The sequence below is a fragment of the Dermacentor andersoni genome, chromosome 7 (genome assembly GCF_023375885.2).
Source record: "Dermacentor andersoni chromosome 7, qqDerAnde1_hic_scaffold, whole genome shotgun sequence".
Lineage (NCBI taxonomy): Eukaryota > Metazoa > Arthropoda > Arachnida > Ixodida > Ixodidae > Dermacentor > Dermacentor andersoni.
This window is the reverse complement of record NC_092820.1, coordinates 153,615,830-153,638,283: the sequence shown is the minus strand read 5'-3', so window position 1 is coordinate 153,638,283 and position 22,454 is coordinate 153,615,830. Positions and strand designations below refer to the sequence as shown.

The following is a 22,454-nucleotide window of genomic DNA, read 5'->3' as shown; positions in this document are numbered from 1 at the left end:
ACAACAACAACAACAACAACAACAACAACAACAACAACAACAACAACAACAACAACAACAAAACGCTCAGCGAAGCGGAAACCTGCTGTGACAAACAAGGCGTACTCATCAATCAAAGCTATAGTCGCATTTTCTTTCGTTTTATTTATTGAAATAAAGTAAGAATGGAGATTTGCTCATGCTAGCATGTTGTGGGCTGCTACCTTATGCTCCTTAAAGATGCAGAAAACAGCGTTCATGCCACGAACAGTGATATCGGTGGGATCCGAGGATTTGCGTTTACTCCGCTGCTAACAGCCGGCCTAGTCGGGGACCTAATGACGTCATCGCTAGCGTCAACAAATCACCGCCCATTGTTACTTCTCCGCCAGTCTTTCCACTCCCCGGCCACGCCTCTCTCTCTTCCAAAGATAAAGGAAAAAGATAAAAGGAAAATGCAAGTGGATGAAAATATAACTTGCCACAAGTGAAGACCGCAGGCGCAATGCTGAGATACGAGCTTGATCCAAACCTGAGGCAAGTTGTATTTTCGTCCACTTTGGTTTTTCTTTGCGTTATTAATTTTTTCTACATTTCAATTAAACATAACAATTAACTTCCCCTATGCCTTCTCTGGCTTCATTATTTGTCACTGTCACTGGGCACCCTAGGTTCTACCTATCCTTCTAAACATTTAGAAAAAAAAATTAACTTTAGTCCAATAGGGTGCAAGGTAACACTAGCATGGCTCACTCAGGCAGTATTAAGCGACTGAAACATAACTGTTTCCAGAATCCCGACAATCAAGTTCTGCAAGGGTTGAATCTCGTCAGTCGAGAAGTGTTTTGTTCGTCAAGCCCGTTTTGCGATATGGCTGGCGTTGACATTGAGATGAACACGATGGTAAGGCAGCTTGCTTGATGGGTTGGTCAAGGAAATCACTCTCCCAACTCCCTTTCGGACGACGACGACCACTTCCTGCGTTGCCTTCCTTATTGATACACGCAGATTTTTTTTCGCTGCATTTGCGCGCCACGCACGACTGCGGCGTTCTCTCGTTTTCTGGACAACTATGGGGCTTATAGTTACGTTGACATGAACCCGATACAGTCCGGTTGAGTCGACTTGTCGGGTTGAAAACCGGTCGTTGGATTCGTGTAAACTCTATCGGGACGAGACGAGTGAGCGTCGAGGTGAGTTTGGTCAACCCACATGCAGGCAAAGGAAGGCGTTGGTTTGAACCGCTTAACCTGCTGTGCAAGATGCAGATAAACGCGATCGGGTCGGGCTGGGTCAGCTTGCATGACTTCCGACTTGACCTGCTCGCGTCAAAGTCGTGCAAACGAAGCGTACACTGGGCGGGTGCCGGTGGTCTCAATGACGGAAGTATTTCCTAAAGCACAGAGGGTGTGGAAAGAGGGCTCGTCGCGATTTTTGAGTTGGGGGTGTGGTTGTAGGCAGCAGGGGGAGCAGTATTTCCTTAATTTCCTCATTTGTGACTGAATATAGTTCTGAAGCTTTTGTTGTGAATAAGCGGTAGGTGGACGTTGTCAGTACATGAATTTATTGCCGATTTGACAAGACTTATTTAAGTAAGCACATTATGGCTCCTGTAATCTCTTTTCGTGGTTCAGTTTGTAGCATTTCTTTAGCAAAGGGGCACCGAAAGGAATCAGTTATGCTGTAGCAAATCGCGCTTCTGTGACAGCAAGAAACGACCCGCGTACAATGAGAGGATGAATTCGTAAGCCACAAAAAAGCAAATAATAAAGAAATGATTGCTGGCGAATACACCCCAAAGCTCTCGCAAGACTTTTTCACACCTAGCAAAAAAAAAAAAAAAAACACTGTTAAGTGCCGCTCTTAAGCATTTTTTTTCGCAGTGACGTCGTAAGACGTGTGTGTGTGAAACGTGCTTGATGTTGAAGCTATCTACGTTGTCATGACGTCAAATAAAGCCCAGCCAGTAGCCATCCTGCTTGTTGGCGCGTCATAATAAGCACGGAAATCGGCTCGATTACGACATAGAAAGGGCAAACGCTCTTATATTTAAGTTAAATTGTGCGAGTTTCGCTGCCTGTCATACTAATAATAAGCACTGTAGGTAATCGGGGCAGCATTCCATAGGGCCTCGGCGGGCTTATTGATCTTTTCCAAAACGTGTTTAAGTTCGGTACAACCCACCGTGCAGCATTTTTTTATTGCGATAACATTTTATGGAAATTCCAGGCGAATTTTCGCCGTCGCCGTGATGTTCCGTATGACTTCCAAGTGCGATAAGGTCGCACCCCGTGCGCCGTTTACTGTTGGCACGAAAGAAAGCGTGCGAGGGTGAACCGAGGCTTGACGCGTGTAGTTTCCCCAGGCGCGCCTAATATTGAAGGTCACGTGATCAAACGCGCTCTGGGGGAAAGGAGGGGAAAGGTGAGTGCGCGTCTCGTCCTCTAGCCAGGCCGTGGTTGCGCGTGACGCGGCTGAGCGTATGCGCGGGCCGCGCGCCCTATCTCGGAGGTAATCTTCGGTGGGTGCAAACGATAGGCGAGCCGAGATTGTCGGTGGCTTCACGTGCACAATCTTTCCACTTCTTGGAGGTGGCACAAGTTTCAGCGCGCAAGATTTGATTGGAAACGCGTTGAAGCGATAGGCAGCATGAAGCGTTCGCTCGTTTGCTGCCAGCGCTCTTCATCACGCTAGTGTAGCGATGCGAGTGCTGCTCGCGGTCATTGAATGAGATACCTTCATGTTTGTCTGTGCGTGTGTGACTACATGCTTGTTAATTAATTAGTAAGCCAATGTTACGTGTGCGTGTTCATTACCTGTGACTCGGACTTTCCTTACCCAACTCTCTTCCCTCTTTGAAGTAGTTTGGGCTTCACTTGTCGTGTTCCTTGTCTTGTACTACGTGTGTCAACGTGCCTGCCACAGCGCCACAGAACGCTGAAGCTGCACCAACTAGGCCCCTTTTCAAGCTCCGTTTAAATTCAGAATGTTTACTACAACTTAAACGGCCGACGAACTGGAAACCTATCTTCGTGTAATTGTCTAATACTTTGCTATCGCTATCAGCGCTTCGCCTTTCGGGAGAAACTAACTTTGCTCCCTCTCTCTCGCTCGCTATGCGGCGAATCGCCCCGAATAGCCTCGGAAGGTGGGCGCGCACTGTGCTTATCTCGTCCATCCGCTTTATGCGAATCAAACCTACCACACCGAACGCCATAGCTCGCCTATATATATCACATCTTTAGCAAGCTGTGCTCTTTGCCCTAGATAAGAATAAATGTACCGTCAACAAATGTAACTTGCCCCGAGTAATGATAATATGACAACTAATGTAATGCGAGGTCTAGAGAAGTGAACATTGCCTAGCGCAAGTTTTTAATAACATCTTGTGCTGCCTTCAGATACCATGTTTAGAGTGCTAACGAGGGAGCAGAGGCGTACCGGAGGAAAGTCGCACAAAGCCGCTGCTTCCCCCCATGACGTATATCATGTCCTTGTGGGTGACTGCCTTGAGGCCACTGCGTGGTGAGCCCATGGTGAGCACCCGGGTCCAGACATTGGTTGACGGGTCGTAACATTCCACGGTGTCCAATGTCACCATACCCGTGAAGCCGCCCACCCTGCGCGAGAATGAGAGTGATCACAATTACCATCAGTACAGTTAAGTACGCTATAGGGATGCAGTCCACTTCCTCCGTCCTATTCTACGTGAGCTCATATATGAAGAACGTGGAACACCTACTCATAAATGTGACCAGCTGAAAAGTTGGCTTCAATTTCAATGCATGTTCTGTATTCTTACGCCCCCCCCTCCCCACCTGCAGCCGACCCTTACAAGTCTCCACGACAGATGGCCTACATCTTGATTATGTAAACAAATAAATCAAATTCACGTCCTCCTGTCTGTCATTGAAACTCATTACCTGGGGCAGCGTAACTACTTCCACGTGCATTGACATCCGGATGCATGTTGTGACACTCTTAACCCGAACCCGAACAATGATTTCGACGGCATTTGCGCGCGCTATGTACAAATAGTGTTGACATCCATTTTTTCTTTTGTTTCCTATTTTTCGGACACCGTGCTTTTTCATTTAATAATAAGGCACTGCCTTTTGAATTATCATAAAGATTTTCCCTTTGTGATTTCTTGCTTTGCAGTTCGATATGCACCACAACGACATTCTTTCCAATGTGCCCGTCCACCATAATGTTTCCACCTACCTGGGGTTTCTTTTCATGGCACGATATTCTATGCCGCTGACCAAGATAGCTAACGTGATCACCCTATACTGATTAGCTTCCTGGTAGTAAGTTTTCATGTCCACCTACCTAAACTAGCTAGCCGGCCATGAGCTATCACAAGTGATTCACCAGACGTTTTTCGAAGCAGATCTTGCTCCGAGCATTCCAAATTTTGAAGGATGGGCAACTCGTGTCTTTCTGAAACGCTTCGTTTGTAGATTTTCCAAGTGCACCCAGTAATACCCTTCTGTCCTCCGATTAATATTGTGCTCAAAGTACAGACAGCACTCTACAGGCACGAGAGTTTAAGCACAGCATCAAGCTAGCAAACGTAAGGCATAGGGCCATTATTCATTTTCTTAAACTTGCACTTCGTATTTGTCCGCACCCCCATATAACTCAACAGAACTCTAGCAATATCCATAGTGGCGCCGCCTGACGGGTGTCCCACTCTCCTCCGCTGTCACTGTCCTATGACGACACTCCGCGGCAATTCCTGCGCGAATATTTTGTCATCATCTGCCGGGACTCTCGATGTCTAACCGAATGCACTGGTGCGAAGATGTGTTTCTGTGGCAGTTTGTCATCGTAGGATTCACCGAGAGGCGTTAACGAACAGCCTTCGATATAGGGTGCTGCGCGCGGAAAACACTTCGCGCGCTGGAGGTCTCGAACGCCACGCGGTCCTTGGAGCACAATGTCCCCTTCAGGCGGGAATGTTTTTGCGCGTTAAATTAAAGGGCAGTGTACGTAGTTTCGAGGCTAGCGTAGGCTGGGTAAAACAGAAACTTTAACCAACAAGCTAACCTAAGCACTTCGTGAAAAAAAAGAAAAGAAAAAAAATGATGCGGGTACAATTGCACATATCGTGGTTTAATGTTAGAGCTTAAATCCAGAAATGACAAACATAGGGCCTCCATGAAAGATCTAGGATTTAAAGACCATAATGAGAGGGTAAATATTGGAGCGGTGAACATAATAAACGCATGATCACACTGTATCCTGCGACCACGTACCAGCCGTTATTTGACGTTAATCTGACTCTTTCCTTCTTATGCGTCACCAATCTTCCAAATGCCGGTGTTATAAAGAAAACAACCAGAGTAACGTCCAAGGAAAATAGCATACGATAGGGTAATCAGGTGCTTATTATATACGAAAAGCAGTGGAATACGAAGTCGCATATGAACTTGAGTAATACGCTGGGGTGTGGTTACTCGTGCCATCTCATTTTAAAGACCACAGTCAAACCATCAGCAGCATCATCATTATGAAAATAGATCGCACAGACGTCGGCCCAGCGATAACCGGAGAGAAAACCAACCTTGAGTAAGCACTGAGGTTTAAATCTCGCGAGATTTTTCACTGGTAAGTGATAGAGTCATTGCTAAAGAAAATCAGAGACGGAATGATGACGGGATCGTCACAGACGTCGGTAAAATACAAGTAGAGAAATACCAAGTGCTATATAGCAATAGGAACAGTAATATCCGATTAACCCACGCTGAATAGCACCTTGTCACCACCAGTAATCAAAGACGACACCAATAGCAATAATAATAATCATCGTTATCATTGTTAGAGCCCTCGTCGCGCGGAGTCCAGGAAGAGCTCCGAGTCGGTACTCTGAATACAGGGATAGATTTACTGAAATCAATCAGTTCAGTGATCTACCGAAGGACACGGGTGCAAAGTCTCAACTGGTAGTTTTATAGAAGGACCATTATTTGATAATGATTATGATGATGATGATTTATTGGCCTTTTGAAACGCGGCGGCGACAAAAAGTCACCTTGCCTGCTTGTGTTAATAACTTATGCTATACATGCTATTCATCCTAGCATTTTTGTATACATCTCCTTAACCATTTTTTCCTTCCTCAGAACTTTATCTATCTTGTACTGCTGCCTATGACTGTAACGAATCCGGTCATACGAATCTCTTCCCTGCTTTTTTTTCTCCACCGACAGTCTAAACGTCTCCTGCCTATCTCGAATGCTGACCGGCTCATGCATCCGTCTACTTTAAATTCAAAGCGATTCTGGAACGTGTACATTTCAATGAACTGGATGACGATGACACACCCTTGGAGACGGGCCGTGTCGAATAGTCATCTAGTCTTAAGCAGCCTTAGAAGCACCACCTGTCGGTGAAACGAACACGACGAAATAAGGAATAATTTAAATGATAAAAGCAAACGTTGTCAGTCGATTGTGAGACACGTGCTGCAAAGATAAGCGAATTCTTTTTTGGTGGCCCGAACGGACAGCACACTGACCTCTTTACACTGACCCGTCCTACCTCTTTAATGCGAAACGCCTCTATTACTTCCAGCTTAGTTTGCCGCCCGTTTTTTGTGACAAATGCGAATGCAGATCCGAAAAAAAAAGCTACACGGCAACGCTCACGCCGTCTTTTCCTTCGTTTCGTGCGCGTGCATGCAGACCAGAGTACGAACACGACCTCACATGTAGATTCGTCCGCGTGCCACGGCGGCGGCGGCGTCGCTGCGGGTGTCGTTCATGTCGGCCACCGGGAACCACTGATTCTTCTTGATGTCGTACCGCTCCACCGTCTTGAAGCGCGTGCGACCGTCGAAGCCGCCCATGGCGTAGATGTAGCCCTGCGACAGCGCGACACGCCCCGTTTAGAGAACTGCTGCTCAAATCTAGTTCGAGCTCAGTTCGACAATAACGAAAATCAAAGTTATCGCCAAAGTGTAGCTGCGACAAAGCCGTACAAGGCTTAGCCGAAACCGCAGGCACATTCAATATAGGAATGTGCGCACATCCCAATATTTCGAACGGCGAATCGAATACGGTCGTGTGCGATTCGATCCTCGAATAGAATAGGCACTGTACAAAAAATGAGAATATTTTTTGGAAGGGTTCTACAATACTTAACGTCGTCGACTGTACATGGTGAGAGACACAACTGACGCAAAAATGCGGTAAATTTCAGCCTATTCAAAATGGACATAACACACTTCAGCACGCTGTATGGTTCAAACAGCCAGACTTTTAAGGTAAACCACAATCACTCGAAGTAATACGTTGTTTAGACATGTCACTCCGCAGTGGGGATTGTTTGGTACTATTTGAACATACAGTATCTGTGTCCATTCATCGGACGAAATATGTATTTGTTATTTCTAAACATTAATTGATAAGGCATAACAACGTGTGCTCTGAAGAATCGAGTTTTTGTACAGAATGCTTAGTTGTTCGTAACGCTCCCGTTGTGCTTTAATAAGACATGTTTTATATTGTGCCGTGTAATGACAACCTTCATAGTGTTGAAAATATTAGGATGTAAAAGAAAGAAAATTTCTGACAGAAATCGTCAGACGACCCAGCAATATTCGTAAGGTATTGCGAAATATATTCGATATTCAATTCGTATTCGACTAAAACTACTATTCGCACGTCTCCAATGTTTAATTACTAGCGTTCATATTCCCCGTATAGCATACGACAGGTGCACATATGGCTGTGCGCTAGGGAAGTGCATCTATGCAATACGCGTGTAAATTACCGAGCAGCAACTACGGCTCGAGTCAGTCCGAGTCTGGGTTCTACGTCATTTCCAGCCATCTGTAATTGCGGCACTTCTTTTGCAGTTTCGGCAGGATGAACTATGGGTTTTCGAAAGTTTCTGATGTGCGTGTTCCCATCATCGCTGCATCCTGTCTGCAACTGTACATTATCACGGCAAATGTTTTTTATGCGATCCGAAATTTAGCTGAAGTTGTTCGTTGGCTACCTTGGTTGCAAGAGCATTTGGTCTCGATCAAGCCAGCATCGGCCGGTTCTCTGTGCACTGGGCTCTGCAGTGGAGCACAGTGCATCTTCGAGGTGGGCGTTTACAAGTTGTTTACTTATTGACCGCGTGAAGAAAACAAAGATGCCAGAGAAGGTGTAACGAGAACAGACTGTTACGTGTTGATTAAAGATGTAGAAATAATAAAGAAAATAAAAATTAAATTGGAAGGCTCCCTATGTATTCCACAATATGCGCAGGCTGTGCGCTTTAGGATTTAAGCTACCGTGGAGGCCGTCGTCTGCCGTCCTCTGGTCTCCGGCGTCATTTCGGCAAAAATTTTCAAACCACCCATATCCAGGCCCCCCATGCGGCGCAAGGAAATTACTGAACTAATTGAAGTTCTCAAGCTAAAATACGTACGAAAATCGTAAACTACGACATACACACAACCTATAGGCGTGATGGCTCTCGGTCTGTAATTTGAATATACTAGAAAACATAACTGTGTTACGCAAAAATTCAAGGAAGCCACTTTTCCAGCGTTTCTACCATTCATAGACCAGCGACGGCGTCCGCCATTGGCGCGCACCGGCTCAACAGTATCTCGGGGGTCACGGAGCGGGGTGCCCGATTCCTTGCCATACCTCAAGATGGCGTTCGCCTCCGCCGCATCGCACACCCACGCAAGAGGCCGCGTTTCTACCAGAAAGCCTGCCTTCGTGCATAGCGTTTGCGGATTAGCGTTTCCCTGGAAACATCACGGTTACATACGCTCCAGTTGCCGGGAAGCGTGAGAAGCAGTCAGGTATCTTTGGATGCTATCGCGTTCCACTCTTAAAGGTGAAGCTTAAGCGTCCTCCAACTTTTTCTTGGGTATTTGTGCATGTGCGTATAAAATTAGCCCTAGGAGTGGTAGCCACTGGCAGCCATGACATCGCATGTCGAACGTCCTTTTCAAGCGCAAGGGTCACGTAGTGCTTGATCTAAAAGGTCACAGCGCAGTTACTGGAAATCACGAATAACCAACACCACATAGGCCAAAATTTCCGCTCTTGAAGGCCTGGCTACGAGCATGGCTGTTGCTACATATGCTCCTTATGTTCCATACGTCGCAGTATTATGTATGAATAAGCAATATATAACACATGGTTCTTTTGATGAGGCACCATAAAATAAATGTCATATATACAGGTGCCTGCCGTACTTGCTTTTGGATACGTGGTCGAGTGGTCATATCACCAGAAAAGAAAAAAAAATAAGAAAAAAAATGGTAATTAACTAAAATATGCTGGTTAAACAAGATTACATTGAAGCCGAGGAGTAGTGAAGTCACTTGCGCTTAGCAGAAATCCTAACACTAGCATAACTTTCAAGACAGGTCAGCTTTAAGTGTTAGTAATAGCTCGTGACCATATTAAGTGGAACGCCGAGGCCGGGATCGCTTAGCAGCTTTTGGGAACGGACATTTCAAATGTGATGCTAGGCTTAGGATTTCAGTTAAGCTACATGACTTCCCCTTTCGCCTACCGACCTCACCTATCAGACAAAAAAATGGCAGTGTCTTAGCTCGGCTATGCTAAGGCATAGCATGGTTAGCCTTGGTTAATCTTGATTGCAAGTGCAGGTTAGTCTGGCTGTCTAGCTATGTTGCGGCATTTAGCCAATCGTTCGGCTCGCTGTTCGTCTGTTTCCTGGGCGATTCGTTTCCTCTTCATCTCGCTCCGATGTCGATTCCAGGCATCCTCCTCCTTATCAGAATTGTCGCCGTCCATGCTGCCGCCTCAACTGTGGTTGCGGCGCACGCGAGCTCTCCTTTTCAGTCCTCCGACATGTTATCAGGCATGCGACGCAGCTGGCGAAGCGAGCGGAAGCGAGCGCGACAACGAGGAACGCGATCTGACGTCATGTGCCTCCTCGGAGCACGGCCAGGGCGAAATCGCAAGTTCGCGGCCAGTAAAGCTTTCGATTTAAAAGTGCGCGTAGAAAGGAATACTTGGTATACATACGCATAGGCCAAACGGGTATACTGCAGTTCGCGCAAGCTGTTTTAAAAAGCTAGCGATTTGCAGCAAAAGTACATGGCTGCCTTTCGTCGGCCGTGCTTGCCTGGAGAACGGCGACGCTGACGTAGCAGCGTGCGCACGACATGTTCGACTTGGAGCTCCATCTGGCCAGAGACACGTCGAAGCAGATGACCGAGTGGTAGCACTCGCGGCCGTTGAAGCCGCCGACGAAGTAGATACACTGGTCGACCACTGCGACGCCGTGGTACGCCCTGCGGTGGACGCGGCACAGAGCAGCCGTTGGGTCGGCGAGCGCCTTTCAAACGCGAGCACATTTACCTTTGTGCCCGAGACCGATAAACGAAAATTTATGAACGACTTCCTAATGAGCCACAACGCTGAAGGACTATCGCGTTTTAATCGCACGCTGGCGGCAACCAGTATAGCGGGGTAACACTGGAAGTACGTTTGGCCCTGATAGGCAGCGCCGGCGCTGCGCCGACGAGCCAACTTTTTTCGTCACGGTCGCAGCAGACGGTGTGATGGGGCCACTTATGCTGAACGGGACACGCAATCACTTCGTGCAAATGCGGCAATAAACGAAATGTCACTAACGTGCGAAATGTGAGCGCGAGCTAGCCAGCGGTTCAGCCGAAACGGGAGTTTGTAAATGGCTGCTTTCAGCATCCCAGAATTACCTCGCATACTACTAATTGCGACGAGCCTTAAAAGGCTGTCTCGTCGTGTGCACCTACCTTGGTAAACAAACTAGAGGCTCGCAATAGCAAAGCCCCGTCTTCCCGATTTGGTGCAGCATCTGTTTCTGCGGCACGTGCTCATCGGCAAGTCACGGCTGTTGCCTCAGATCTCAGTACACACATTTTCATTTTCCACGCATTTGATTGCCTGATTAGTCATATGACACGAAAAGAGGCTTCAGGTGAAGTGACAAATCGGCGCACTTATATTTAGCTATTGTAGATACGAGGCCGTTTCTCGACGACTAAGCGAAGCCGCCTCATTCCTCATTATATTTGACAGACGGCAGCCTTCGTCTGCGGACAATGCCTATGCGTGTGCACATCTCAACCAGTGGCTACTCTTCCTAACGCGTTTTCTTATCCTGCGAACTGTGCAAGGCTGCTGACCCCGACACAACAGCAACAACAGCAACAACAACAACAACAACAACAACAACAACAACAACAACAACAACAACAACAACAACAACAAACATCTTCGTCGCCACAACTACACCTGCGACAATGGCTTCAACGCGTGAGCGAACGAGCGGACACGTTACCTGGGCGCGGTGTACTGGTTGCCCATCGCTCGCCACTTGTTGGCGCGGCAGTTGTATGTGTACATGTGGTTGACAGCCCCCTGTGTCCAGCCGCCGAAAACGAACAGGATGTCCTTGGGCACTCGGGGCGTCCACATCTTTGGGGACAGGTCAATACCGCCTACTGCGCCAACCGTCATGTGCCGCTGGGTGAGCGTCTGCATGGAGAATGCACTCGTTTTTAAGCATGCCTCCGATTAACAGGCTAGAACGATACTCGATGCAAAAGGAAAATGGTCAACAATTGGAAATCAGGCTAGTACAATACTCGAAGAATATCGTAGAGCTTCAGGTTGCCCCGTATACGTGTAACTATTAACCGAATATCAGGTTACCGGAGACACGCTGCAAGCGGCTGCGTCGGTGGCGCCATCTCGCGGGGGACGGCTTAGCCAGCGAGGACACAGAGTTGTTATTGCGGCGACCAATTTTACACACAAGTGTTGTGTAAATAGTCAGCAGCGATGTTAACGTGCTTTCCTCCTCCGATGCGAACATGCATGTTAACATAGATGCTTCTAACGCGTTCACCAATTGTCGCAAGGTTCCATTACCAGCGACTATACTGCCCTCGACGTCTGCGCCATCTCGTTATTCCGTTAAGGGTGGTACGTGCACGGGGAAGCTAGAACTCTCCATTGCAAAGTGAAGGAGTCAATGGAAATCCTTTTTTTGTTTGTGTCAGTGTGCTTAGTACGATTTACGGTATACCGGAACACAGAAGACGTGGACGGCAGCCGAATAAAAACTTCTTGAGGCAGGTTGCTGAACCACACGCTTCGAAAACATTGTTGAAGCAATCTTTTAATTGTCTCTGCCGCCTACTTTTTGGTTTCTGCCTTGCTGAGTTAGTAAGCATGAGTCGTTGAGTGTGGGCGGCTGGTTATGTGCTACAGGGTGTTTGCCCGAATAGTCAACCCTGGCCACTAGATATGCGAAAATGGGTTTATCATTTTACGTGTTTTCACAGTCCTGACCAACAACCCCAGAAAGATTGACCCAATGTGCTTGTGCCCCAACAGCAAACACTGTATTGAATCTGCGTCATTATCGTTACATTTGAAAAAATTTGTTATTCCATTCGCCTACCTGCTTTTCTGTTATTAACGTAAGGAATTTTTCACCCGATTGGCTTCAACATATGGGCAAACACCAAAGAACGTTTGGCTTAAGACCGTTCCACATAGACGCGAGATCCGCCGAACTTTCCCATTTTTTTTCACGTTGTATCTCGTCAGAAGAAACCACGAAAGCTGCTATAAATTTGCGGTTACACTTTTATCGGCATCTTCACATCAGCAAATTAATATTGGATAGACCGTCACTGCAATAATAGTTTTTTACGCGCTCGTTCAATTCACTTACGAGGCCTTACGAGACGTCAGGTTTTCGGGAAGCATTGATGGCTTTATAGCTTGCCAAAAATCAATCTTCCTAGTTTCATCTTTTTGTTGCGTTTTTCATCCATTACGTTAAGTCTGATGACTTCAAAGGAATCACTAATAACCTATCATTTGAATCTACGTGTTTATAATGGCACTTAAAGACTTTGCGGACTGCACCGATCTTGTACGATTGTAGCACGATCTTTATACACCACGTTCGTAAATGAGCAGTTATAGAGCGCGACTACAATGCCGACGCCACATGCAGCAGCATAACGCAGAACATAACGCATACGATAACGCATAACATAACGCCAATATAATGCATGCACCATAAAGGCGCATACATTATTTTTGCCTTTCGCGTGCACCCTTTCGTAGTGTTTTGTAGTCTAAACATCTGGCGGCAGATAACGGTACATATACGTACATGCAGGAGCATTCATTCTATATTTTGTGACTGAACCCACAGCTCACATACAACTACGTCGCGATCAACGCGTCACCAACAGCATGCCCAACGCTATCACAGGCAGCATGTGTTGATCAGGAATAGAGCAAGCACGGTAAAATTACTTACACTCTTAAAAGTGAATGAGGGTATAAATCGATCATATAACTCAAACCTTTACATCCTACCTGGGTGGAAGGGTAGTAGTTATGCGACCAATTTACACTTATTCACTTTTAAGAGTGTACCAAAATGGTGTAGGGGTTTGAGTTACACGATAATTTACACCCTTGTTCTTCTTTAAGGGTGTAAAAATGCATAAAGGTTTGAGTTATATGACCGGTTTACACCATTATTCATTTTTATGAGTGTAAAGGACGAAAAGTTTCGAGTTATACGCTCTTAAGAAAAATTACACCCTTCCGGTCATCTTGCCCCAGAACAATCGGCATCTGTCTTGTCCGCATTTCCTTTATTTAACGCTGCGAGCCCGGTACTGCAGTCACGAACGGCATGCGCGTTATCAGCACGACAGAGCATTCTCGACAGGAAAGTAGCGAGCGCCGCGCTTTCAACAAAGGAAATGAAAGCAAGACAGATGACGATTATCGTTGCGCGGAAAGATACGGCCCAGTGTACATTTAAGAGTGTACGACCGATTTACACCCATATTCATTTTTAATGGTGTAAGTTATTTTTCGGTGAGCGTCCCATCGTGCAGAAAAGGACCATGCAGCGCACCTGGTAGATCACGTTCAGCACTTTCTGGCAGTCTCCGTCACCCTGGACTTGTGGGTGGGTCATGACTTTCTCGAACTCCCTGCACCAAGGCGTAAATAAAGCTATGCTGTGGAAAGTGAAGTGGCCCGAAGCGAAGCAGCTTTTTGTCCAGGGCTCTGATGACCCGGACGGGACGCGCTGCTGCAACCACAATTTGACGTGATTATCTATATTGTCTGGCACCTAAAAACGGAACGCGAGACGCACGCAAGTATGTCGCCTGCACCTCGCGAACTGGTTGAGAAAGTGCAGCGAAATCGAAGGGACTTGATATCAGAATATAGTCTTCATTGTCTAAGCTTTCATGCAACAATTAACTATAGATGGTCCCTACAGTAGCTGCATTTTTATTAAACAATAGCACATATATGGCTAGAAAGAACATCCTTAGCAATAAACTCGGTTCACTTTCCATTATTGGCTTCTCCACCTCGCGTTGTTGCGGAACCTCGGCAGTTAAACCTATCAAAGGTGAGCCACTTCAATATAATACATAACAAAAGTGCGCATGATTTCAATCAGCACAACGTTCATATCATCGCTAACCCTTTCTTCCACGGACATGTTTGCTACGACGAAAACTATTGTCTGCTTAACATCAGATAAAACAAACGGTGCGAAGGACACCTTCGGCTTCAAGAGTCCCGTAAAAGCATATACACTCGTTGCACTTTCCACCAGCCGAAATCGAAAGCCAAGCCAAAGCCTATGTCAGGCATATTGTCTTACACCGGAACCAACGCGAAGCCGATAACCTATGTTCATCCGCGTCTACATGAATGATACTGCAGGTGTCGCGTTTTCTAGCGCATTCATATGATCCGATACCATGCGCGCGTATAACGTATGGTGAGAATGAAAATTCAAAACTTATACAAAGGGCGGCAAAGTACAAGTTTGATGCCTGAGCACTTTTGCGGGTGCTTTAGCAAATGTCTGGAACCAACGAGCTTGTATCGTTGCGAACGGCTTTCTGCTGACACGAGTTTCTAGACGGAAAAGAAAAGGATTCCACGACGGTTACGAGAGTGTAGGGTGAATGTGTTTTAAAAGAAAACTTTAGCTCGCACTAAACTCCATGATGCTGCCATTTCAAATACATGTAAAGCGCAGAGACACTTGTATGAGGAAACCGCTGGACTGATTCGAATGAAATTTGTTGAATTTGAGAAAGAAAGTTAAATGCTAGTGACTGTAGGAAGGATAACTTTTATTTGGAGGCTGGATTTTTTTTTTTACAAATGTTGCCAAAATTGGTTAAGTTTGAAAAAAGAAAACATAGAAGCAGGAAGTTCGAAAATTTGGTAACTCTGCATCAAAAACCGATATCGCATTGTTTCTATAAACTGCCTTCTTTAGATCATCTAAAGCGGACAAATTGTATGCATAAATTTACGGCTCACAGCAATAAATTTGTTACAGTGTTTACAAGGATGTTGAAAAACTCCTACTCACAAATTAGTAGTATATTTCAGAGCGGTTTATAATATATCAATTTTCTCCGTTATTATGCGGGCCAGATGAACTGCGATGCAGTTTTTCGTAGTTGAATTACAGAGTTGTAAACTTCAGAGCTTCATTTTCCAAAATTCTGCGACTTTCAAGAATTAAGAAAAATATATGACAGCCTAAAAAAAAAATCCGCTTCCTCCATTCACAAAATTCTAACTTTTGTGTTCGCCCGCGCAGCCACCGGCACACGAAGGGAACAGCGGGGAGCGACCGCGCGTTCCCGTTACCCGCAATTGGTTTATATTGATGTGGGAAGGGCAACTAACACCGTCTCGTGGTGTTGCAGGGAACCGAGCTTTGAGTCAGGTGACCGAAAATTTCCTCCCTGATTGGTGGAAGCCCACTGGGCTTCACCGGCACTTCCATCAATGAAAGCGCTTTCTACTCGCTCAACCGTCCGACGATCTTGGCGCTGCCAAGTTTTTGAGCTGCAGAGAGCGACGCCCACCAACGACGTAGACGGCGCGAAACTGTGGAACCTGCCAACAACTGTTTTTATCGCAAAAGCTTCAAAATAGCATTTATGGCCTTAATTTCGCTCCCACCACGCAGAACTGCCACGGCAGCGGTTACTGAAGCAACAAAAACGAAATAGACTTCACTTTTTGCTACGTGCGCATTTGCGCAAGAATGGTAAACCCCCTGCTACAAACGAAAGTGTTTCATTCGTTGCAACTTTTATCCTCGATTTGCGACAGCCGCGAAGCGCACACGTGCCGTGATAGCCTTGTACTGCATGCACGATGTAAAGTCATGCGGCACCGCGCCCTCGAAAACTCGTTCAGAAGGCGCGGCGAAATCGAAGAGACCTCCCTTCAATTCAACGCTTTCAAAGAAACGCAAGAGGAAGCTTCTGACGCGCTCAAAAAAAAAAAAAAGAAAAAAAAAACCGGACACGTAACTTGTCTCGCCACTCATCTATTCACCTCAAAACGATAAGAGTTTACACAAATTCGCTAAAAATGTCCTTTGTACGTTGCGCAAGTGTGCACGATGATCTCCGCTCTTGGGATCATGCCAATAACAAAATTCGATTTGGACGCTATTATGCTCTTATAGGCGTTTGTGTGAGTTCGAGTGTAGTGCATATCATTTCATTATTGGTGTGCTACGTGAACTGCGCATCGTGGGTGTGTGCTGCGCGCGAACGTGCAGCGCATCAAGCGTCGCGCGATAGCCGCGCAGCGCATACGTCCGGGACAGCTCGCAGGCGCACGGCGGCTGAGCTCTGCATATAGGCAACGCACAGATATTCCTCGTGGCCATTACGCGCTAATACGAATTCGCTATAGCCGACTTACACATGTCTATCTGCGCTCGCGTGGCTCTGCACTCGAAGCTGTGTTGGTGTGACGACGCTGAATGCTGCCCGTGTTGCTCTGCCCATTATCGCGCTGGCCTTTGGTTATCACCGTGGCCTCGAGTTATTAATTCGTCAAGCCAAGTGATATTAAAGGTCTTAATTTCGGAACAGATAGTCTATTTGTCGCCGCCATTGGACGGCGCTACCGGCGTTATCAGTCACAATGTTTCTTAACTACTATTCTGTCATGATGTCGCAAGTGAATCTGGCTAATTCATGGTTATCGTGTCTTATCGGCGAGCCACAAGAGGCATAAACGGGGTCGCGGACTTCAGTATGTTGAAGGAAAGGGCGAGCGTTCTCTTCGGATAAAATGTTATCACTGGCTTATTCAAAAACTGTCTCGGAGTGTGTCTATGGTGGCGCGACTTCCCCGTCACATCATTCCACGTCATTCCCGTTCACACGAGTGAGCTCTGGCTGCAAGATGGCGCGATCAGCGGTGTGTCACATTTTACTGTGCGCGTGGCTTATTGTAAGAATTCGGTGTCTCTTTCAGAAAGGATAAATGCTGACCTACAGTGTTAACGGGCCATCTCGCCAGAATAATCTGCATTTTTGCTCATTTCATTTCTCTCATTCCCGCAACCAAGCATGAATCGGACCCACTTCCCCACTTCCATGGTTTCCCTCGTCGATGCCAACGAATTAAAGAAAGCTTTCGTTAATTAAACAGTAAATGTAGCCCCACTTTATAGTCGGTACAAACATCACCCACAAAAGCGGCTGTCCCACTGTGTAAATATGTCTAGTGTCTCGATTCACCGAGAGGTCATGAAATGAATGAGATCCCATGCGCGATGACAAAGTCGACGCACCGTGCAGCCGTTGCCAGTGGTGTAGCCAGAATTTCTTTTTTCGGAAGGGGGTTTTGGGGGGGGGGGGGGGGTAGGGGTACGCACTTGACCGGGGAGGGGGGGGGGGGGGCTGGGCAGGCCTCATAATAATGTAGAAATTTCAGAGAAGAGGGAGGGCACGTGCCCGGTGTGCCATCACCTGGCTACGCCACTGCAGACCATCGCTTTCGTTTACAAAGACGCGGATGACATTGGCAGGGCGCGCTCACATGACGGAACACTGTGGAAAGCGCACGAGCGGCAGCAACTTGGGGAGGTAGGCTTTTCTCTCGGTCACGTCGGCGGAGATCCACTCGAGGATGGCGCTGAACGTGTCTTCTACCTCGCTGGAAGCGCACAGTCTGTCGTCTTCCAGGATGGTACGGAGCTCCTCTGGTGTTAGGTCCCCGAACTGGGTGCTGTTCTTCCAGACCTGCGCAACGCATAGACGCCCTCTGTGTTGTGTAAATGGGTCTAAGACATCCGGTTCCGCCCCTGTGGTGTCATCACTAAGGGCCGCAGCATAAGCAGTAACGAACAGTTCGCTGTAAAAGCTACTGAAGGGAACTAGCGCCGTAGTTCTTGAGCGAGGTTGAGCGGCGTTGAACGAAGAATGGAATCATTTACTGGAATGCGTTGTTGAATGCACATGTTATAATTCATTTGTAAAACTGTTAAAAAAAGCATATTTTGTAAACCCTCTCCTGCTTGGGATACATTGCTGCCTGCAGTATTGTGTAAATAAAAAAATAAAAAATAAATGACGTGTAACACATTTATTTCCCTAATCTTCCTGTTTGGACATTCCAGATGTCCTTAGACTTGAATTATTACATTATCTTTGTGAAGTTCCGAGCAACTATTCCTTCTTTCCAAGTGCGTGAACACAAGTTTCAAGGTCGATGGGGAAATGCGAGCTGTACTTATGACGCGTTATTCTGTTGAAAACGATCCACCTTCAGTGTGCGTACCTCGCGGAAGTTCCGAATCAGATAGCGGAAAGCTTCTCCAGCGATGTCCGGGTGCCCGCGGCTCGAGGTGATATGATAAATTTCGATGCAGTTTTCCGGTTGAAGGTTCCGCCTGAGGACGCCGAGGCAATGATCCCGTAACCGGATTACCTGCGTTGTGAAAATCACATTTATAGGTGAAGTCTCTGCGCACTTCGGCAAACTTCGTATATAACAACGGGGCTCCCAAAGTATAGCTTGCCGCAAGACACCAGCGCCACTCTTTCCCCTAGCGGACAGACGCATCACCATCTTCAGCGCACGTGCGAAAAAAAAAAAAAAGGAAAAACAACACTGATCGCCGTTCGTGGATCAAGTAAGTCGGAAAACCAACGTTTGCCCCTTTCTAGAATACACTCTTAGACAAATGCACACCATTTGGGGTGTATATTTGCCACACAAGCATAATCATCATCTGCCTTTCTTGCGTTTCCTTTCTTGAAAACGCTGCGCTCGCTATTTTCCTGCCGAGAATACTCTGTCACTCTGAAAACGCGCATGCGGTTCATGGCTTGGAAGTACCGGGCTGCTCGCAGCGTTAAAGGAAGGAAATTTGGACAAGACAGATGACGATAATCGTTGTGTGGGCAGATACGACACAAAAGGTGTAAGTTTAAGAGTGTACTTGCTATTGTTCGCGGTAGCGTTGTTGCTTCGTCTTGTAGCTCAGTTATGACAGTTTGATCGTGACGACGTAGAATATCGCTGCTGCACTTCTTCGACGCGTTTTGAGTGACACGTTGAGCACCTGCTGATTTGCGCCTGCGACGCACATTGTGCTTTCCAGTGTGTGTTTGGCAGCACGCGCGGGCTGTTTGGACAGACGTGTCGTTCGGTAACATTTCTGTAGCGGCAAATTGCAAGCAGTTAAGCGTTTCAGCACAGGCGTACTATTAGGTACAGCCCATTTGCAAAAACAATATGGACCGTGTACTGTGTGGCATCTCGACTCCGCGAGTTGGTGTTGCGAGAGGAGGGCAGAGGCGGTTTGAATCGCTCTGTCTTTTGGTCGTTATTTAGCTAAATGGGTACTGACATGCAATTTCTAACAATAATTCTTTGCGTTAAACGAAAGTACTAGACATCTAAACTTAAGCAAAACAGCGACAATTCCGCCGATCGATGCTATTTGCGCACCACATGGAATGAGGACTGGGGACGACAGACACAAGTGCAAACTTTCAACTGGTTTCAATGGTAGGAAGCCGAGTGGTTATATATACATACATAAATGGTGACGTAACACGAAAGACATAAAATATGCATGCGCAATCACAACAATAGACTTGCACAAGTGCATTCGCAATTCTAATTAATAATAAGTGTAATACCCAAAGGCACACATGCCGATGGCCTACGCACCTATCGCTCCGCTTTCACAAAATCCGGCCCCGTTAAGGTAACTAATTTGTTTTTGTGATAGTCTCGATGAAGCCACACTGACGCAGTTTTTCCAAAGGCCATAAATTTTTTCCGCTTCAATTATCGCACGCATCGTCTGATTATTGTGCTTCGCTACAACCTTGCAGTCACTGAACATCGGCTTACAACCAAAATCCCGACAGTGTAAGCCCAGAGGCCCTTAGCCCGTCTTGTGTACATTATTGTTATGTTCCCGAAGACTATCATTCAGACATCTGCCCGTTTGGCCAATGTACCTTTTCCCGCAGTCAAGCGGGATCTCGTATAGCACTTTTTCTGTGCAATCTACGTACTGGTTCCTGTGGTTATTTGTACATATCGTCTTACTCGTATTGCCTTCCCCTTTTTCTTTACATAGTGACGCAAACTTTTGTGGCGCTGTAAAAACCACTTTTCCACCGACACGGCCTCCAATGTTTATTTTAGACGGTGGAAGAGTTATGAAACTACGGTATTACAGCCGTCCCTGGAGCACGACTCTTTTCTGTCTCAGGTCGTCTCGGTTCGGTGCTTCGCCCAGACCACCTAGCCCAAAACGGTGCCCTTCAAATTTGTCAGAGTGCCGTTAGCGTAAGTTAACATTTCTAGAGCTAGTTTCGGTTCTCTTTTCAGGGGGATACTGTGTAATGACGTCACGCCAAACCGTGTTGTCACGTGGGAGCAGGACATTGCGAAGCTTTGGCCCTTGCTCCTGCTTGCTCGGTGGTCTAATATGCTGCCACATCGGCACTCACAACAAATAGCAGTATATGAGGCGATCTAGCAAGCCGGAGCAAGCGTTAAAACGTCGCACTGTCCTGCTCCCACGTGACCACAGACTACGTCGGGACGCCACAACGCAGTATCCTCCGGGAAAAGTTAACCGAAACTGGCTGTAGGAAAGCTATCATTAAATTATTTAGGGCGCTCTGACTCTTGTCAATGTTATTCCCAGGGTTTAGAGCTACATCATTTACACCAAAGAAATGAATAGTCGAAAATACCATGTCAGCATGCCTTTAATACCAGTGCAACAAGGGCACTTTCGATCGCGATAAAACCCGATGGGGTCAAAAATATGTTTGATCACGATGAAGAATGGTCGCTGCTGCACGGAGCAACAATGCGAATCGAGTTAGGTGAGCCCACTCAGCATGACGGGACACACGACAGCCAACGATAGCGATAGACTATATTCGGATCGAGCAAAATCGTGATACGAAGTCCCTTTGTGACAAGAGTATAAATGCGGCATGCGTTTCGGGACCTTCAGAGATGTCACAGTCGTCGTGTCGCGCAGCGCGATGGTAAAAGCCCCTCTCCTAGTGCTTGCGAAGCAGCTGTCCACACAAGTTTCTTCACGCTTTTTATATTCTTCGACGAATCCTCGGCATCTCTTTTCGTTTTCAACATGGCGATCGCATCACATCACGCCCTCTCGCTGCACCTGCCCGAAGCTGCCGGCACATCAGCTGTGGCGGGCAGTAGAGGCTAAGAGCTCCAGAGTCCCCCTTTAATAAGAGACCTCAGTTATACACTCTAGAGCCCTTCGAATGACTGCCTGACACGGATAAAAAAAATTGGCACGCCAAAGCGAACAAGCGTGACACACTTGACTTTGCCAACAGCAGTGGTGCAAGCTTGCTCCTCCGTTTTCATGTTTTTGTTTTGCACTGCCAGCACTGAAATATGTTTAGCTTTTTTCACTGGCGGGTGTAGGCTTTTCGTGTTTTCGAGGCTGTTGTCACGCTGAACGGCAGACTTGTGCGAACAATTAAATGCGCGAGAGGCAGAAACTTGCACCCCGTACTCCAGTACGCAACGCGGCGACGCGACTGCGCGTGCTGCCGACTTTTTCATTCGCTGCCGCGCGTGGCACTGTTCACCAGCGCCTGTTAGGGAGCCCACATGCAAACGCTGTTTGCACGTAGGCTTCATAGCGTCCGCGCCCCTGGCTCAAATTGCTGCAAATTGTAAATGTCAAGATGCGCGGTTACGAAAAACACAGGTGACACCGTCTCAGAGCTTTTTTGCTAATCAGAGCAGATTGAAAACCGCGTACCGATAGATGTGTTCGTTGGACGTACTTTCAAATTAATTTCACCGAATCGTGAGGAGCCAGCGTAGTCGACCGCCTCGGACCAATTTTGACCACGCGATGTTCCTTATGATGTGCACCCGCATTTATAAACACGTGGTCGCGGGTTTGACTCTCGGTCGTCGGAGCCGGGATGCCTACCAGCTAATCTTGGTTAGCGCTATAATGCCAAAGATATTACACATGCGTATGCTATACGTTGTGTTCGATGTCTCAAAATGCTGACTTAGGCTAGGTAAGTGAAGTTTCAGCTTTGGATAGCTCAACAGACCAATGACTAAATTAAT

General features: G+C 46.9%; 1 protein-coding gene across 1 annotated transcript in view; it reads right to left on the bottom strand.

Moving 5' to 3' along the window:
* The window catches only part of LOC126533553 (kelch-like protein 10), a 35,327-nt gene that overhangs the window by 8,084 nt on the left and 4,789 nt on the right, over positions 1–22,454 (bottom strand). Inside the window, exons 3-9 of the mRNA XM_050180715.3 lie at positions 18,630–18,779; positions 17,889–18,091; positions 13,909–13,987; positions 11,293–11,489; positions 10,093–10,261; positions 6,693–6,847; positions 3,421–3,599 (exon numbers count right to left, since the gene is read on the bottom strand). Of these exons, the coding sequence (XP_050036672.1) occupies positions 3,421–3,599; positions 6,693–6,847; positions 10,093–10,261; positions 11,293–11,489; positions 13,909–13,987; positions 17,889–18,091; positions 18,630–18,779 (1,132 nt within the window). The remainder of the gene's footprint in view (positions 1–3,420; positions 3,600–6,692; positions 6,848–10,092; positions 10,262–11,292; positions 11,490–13,908; positions 13,988–17,888; positions 18,092–18,629; positions 18,780–22,454) is intronic.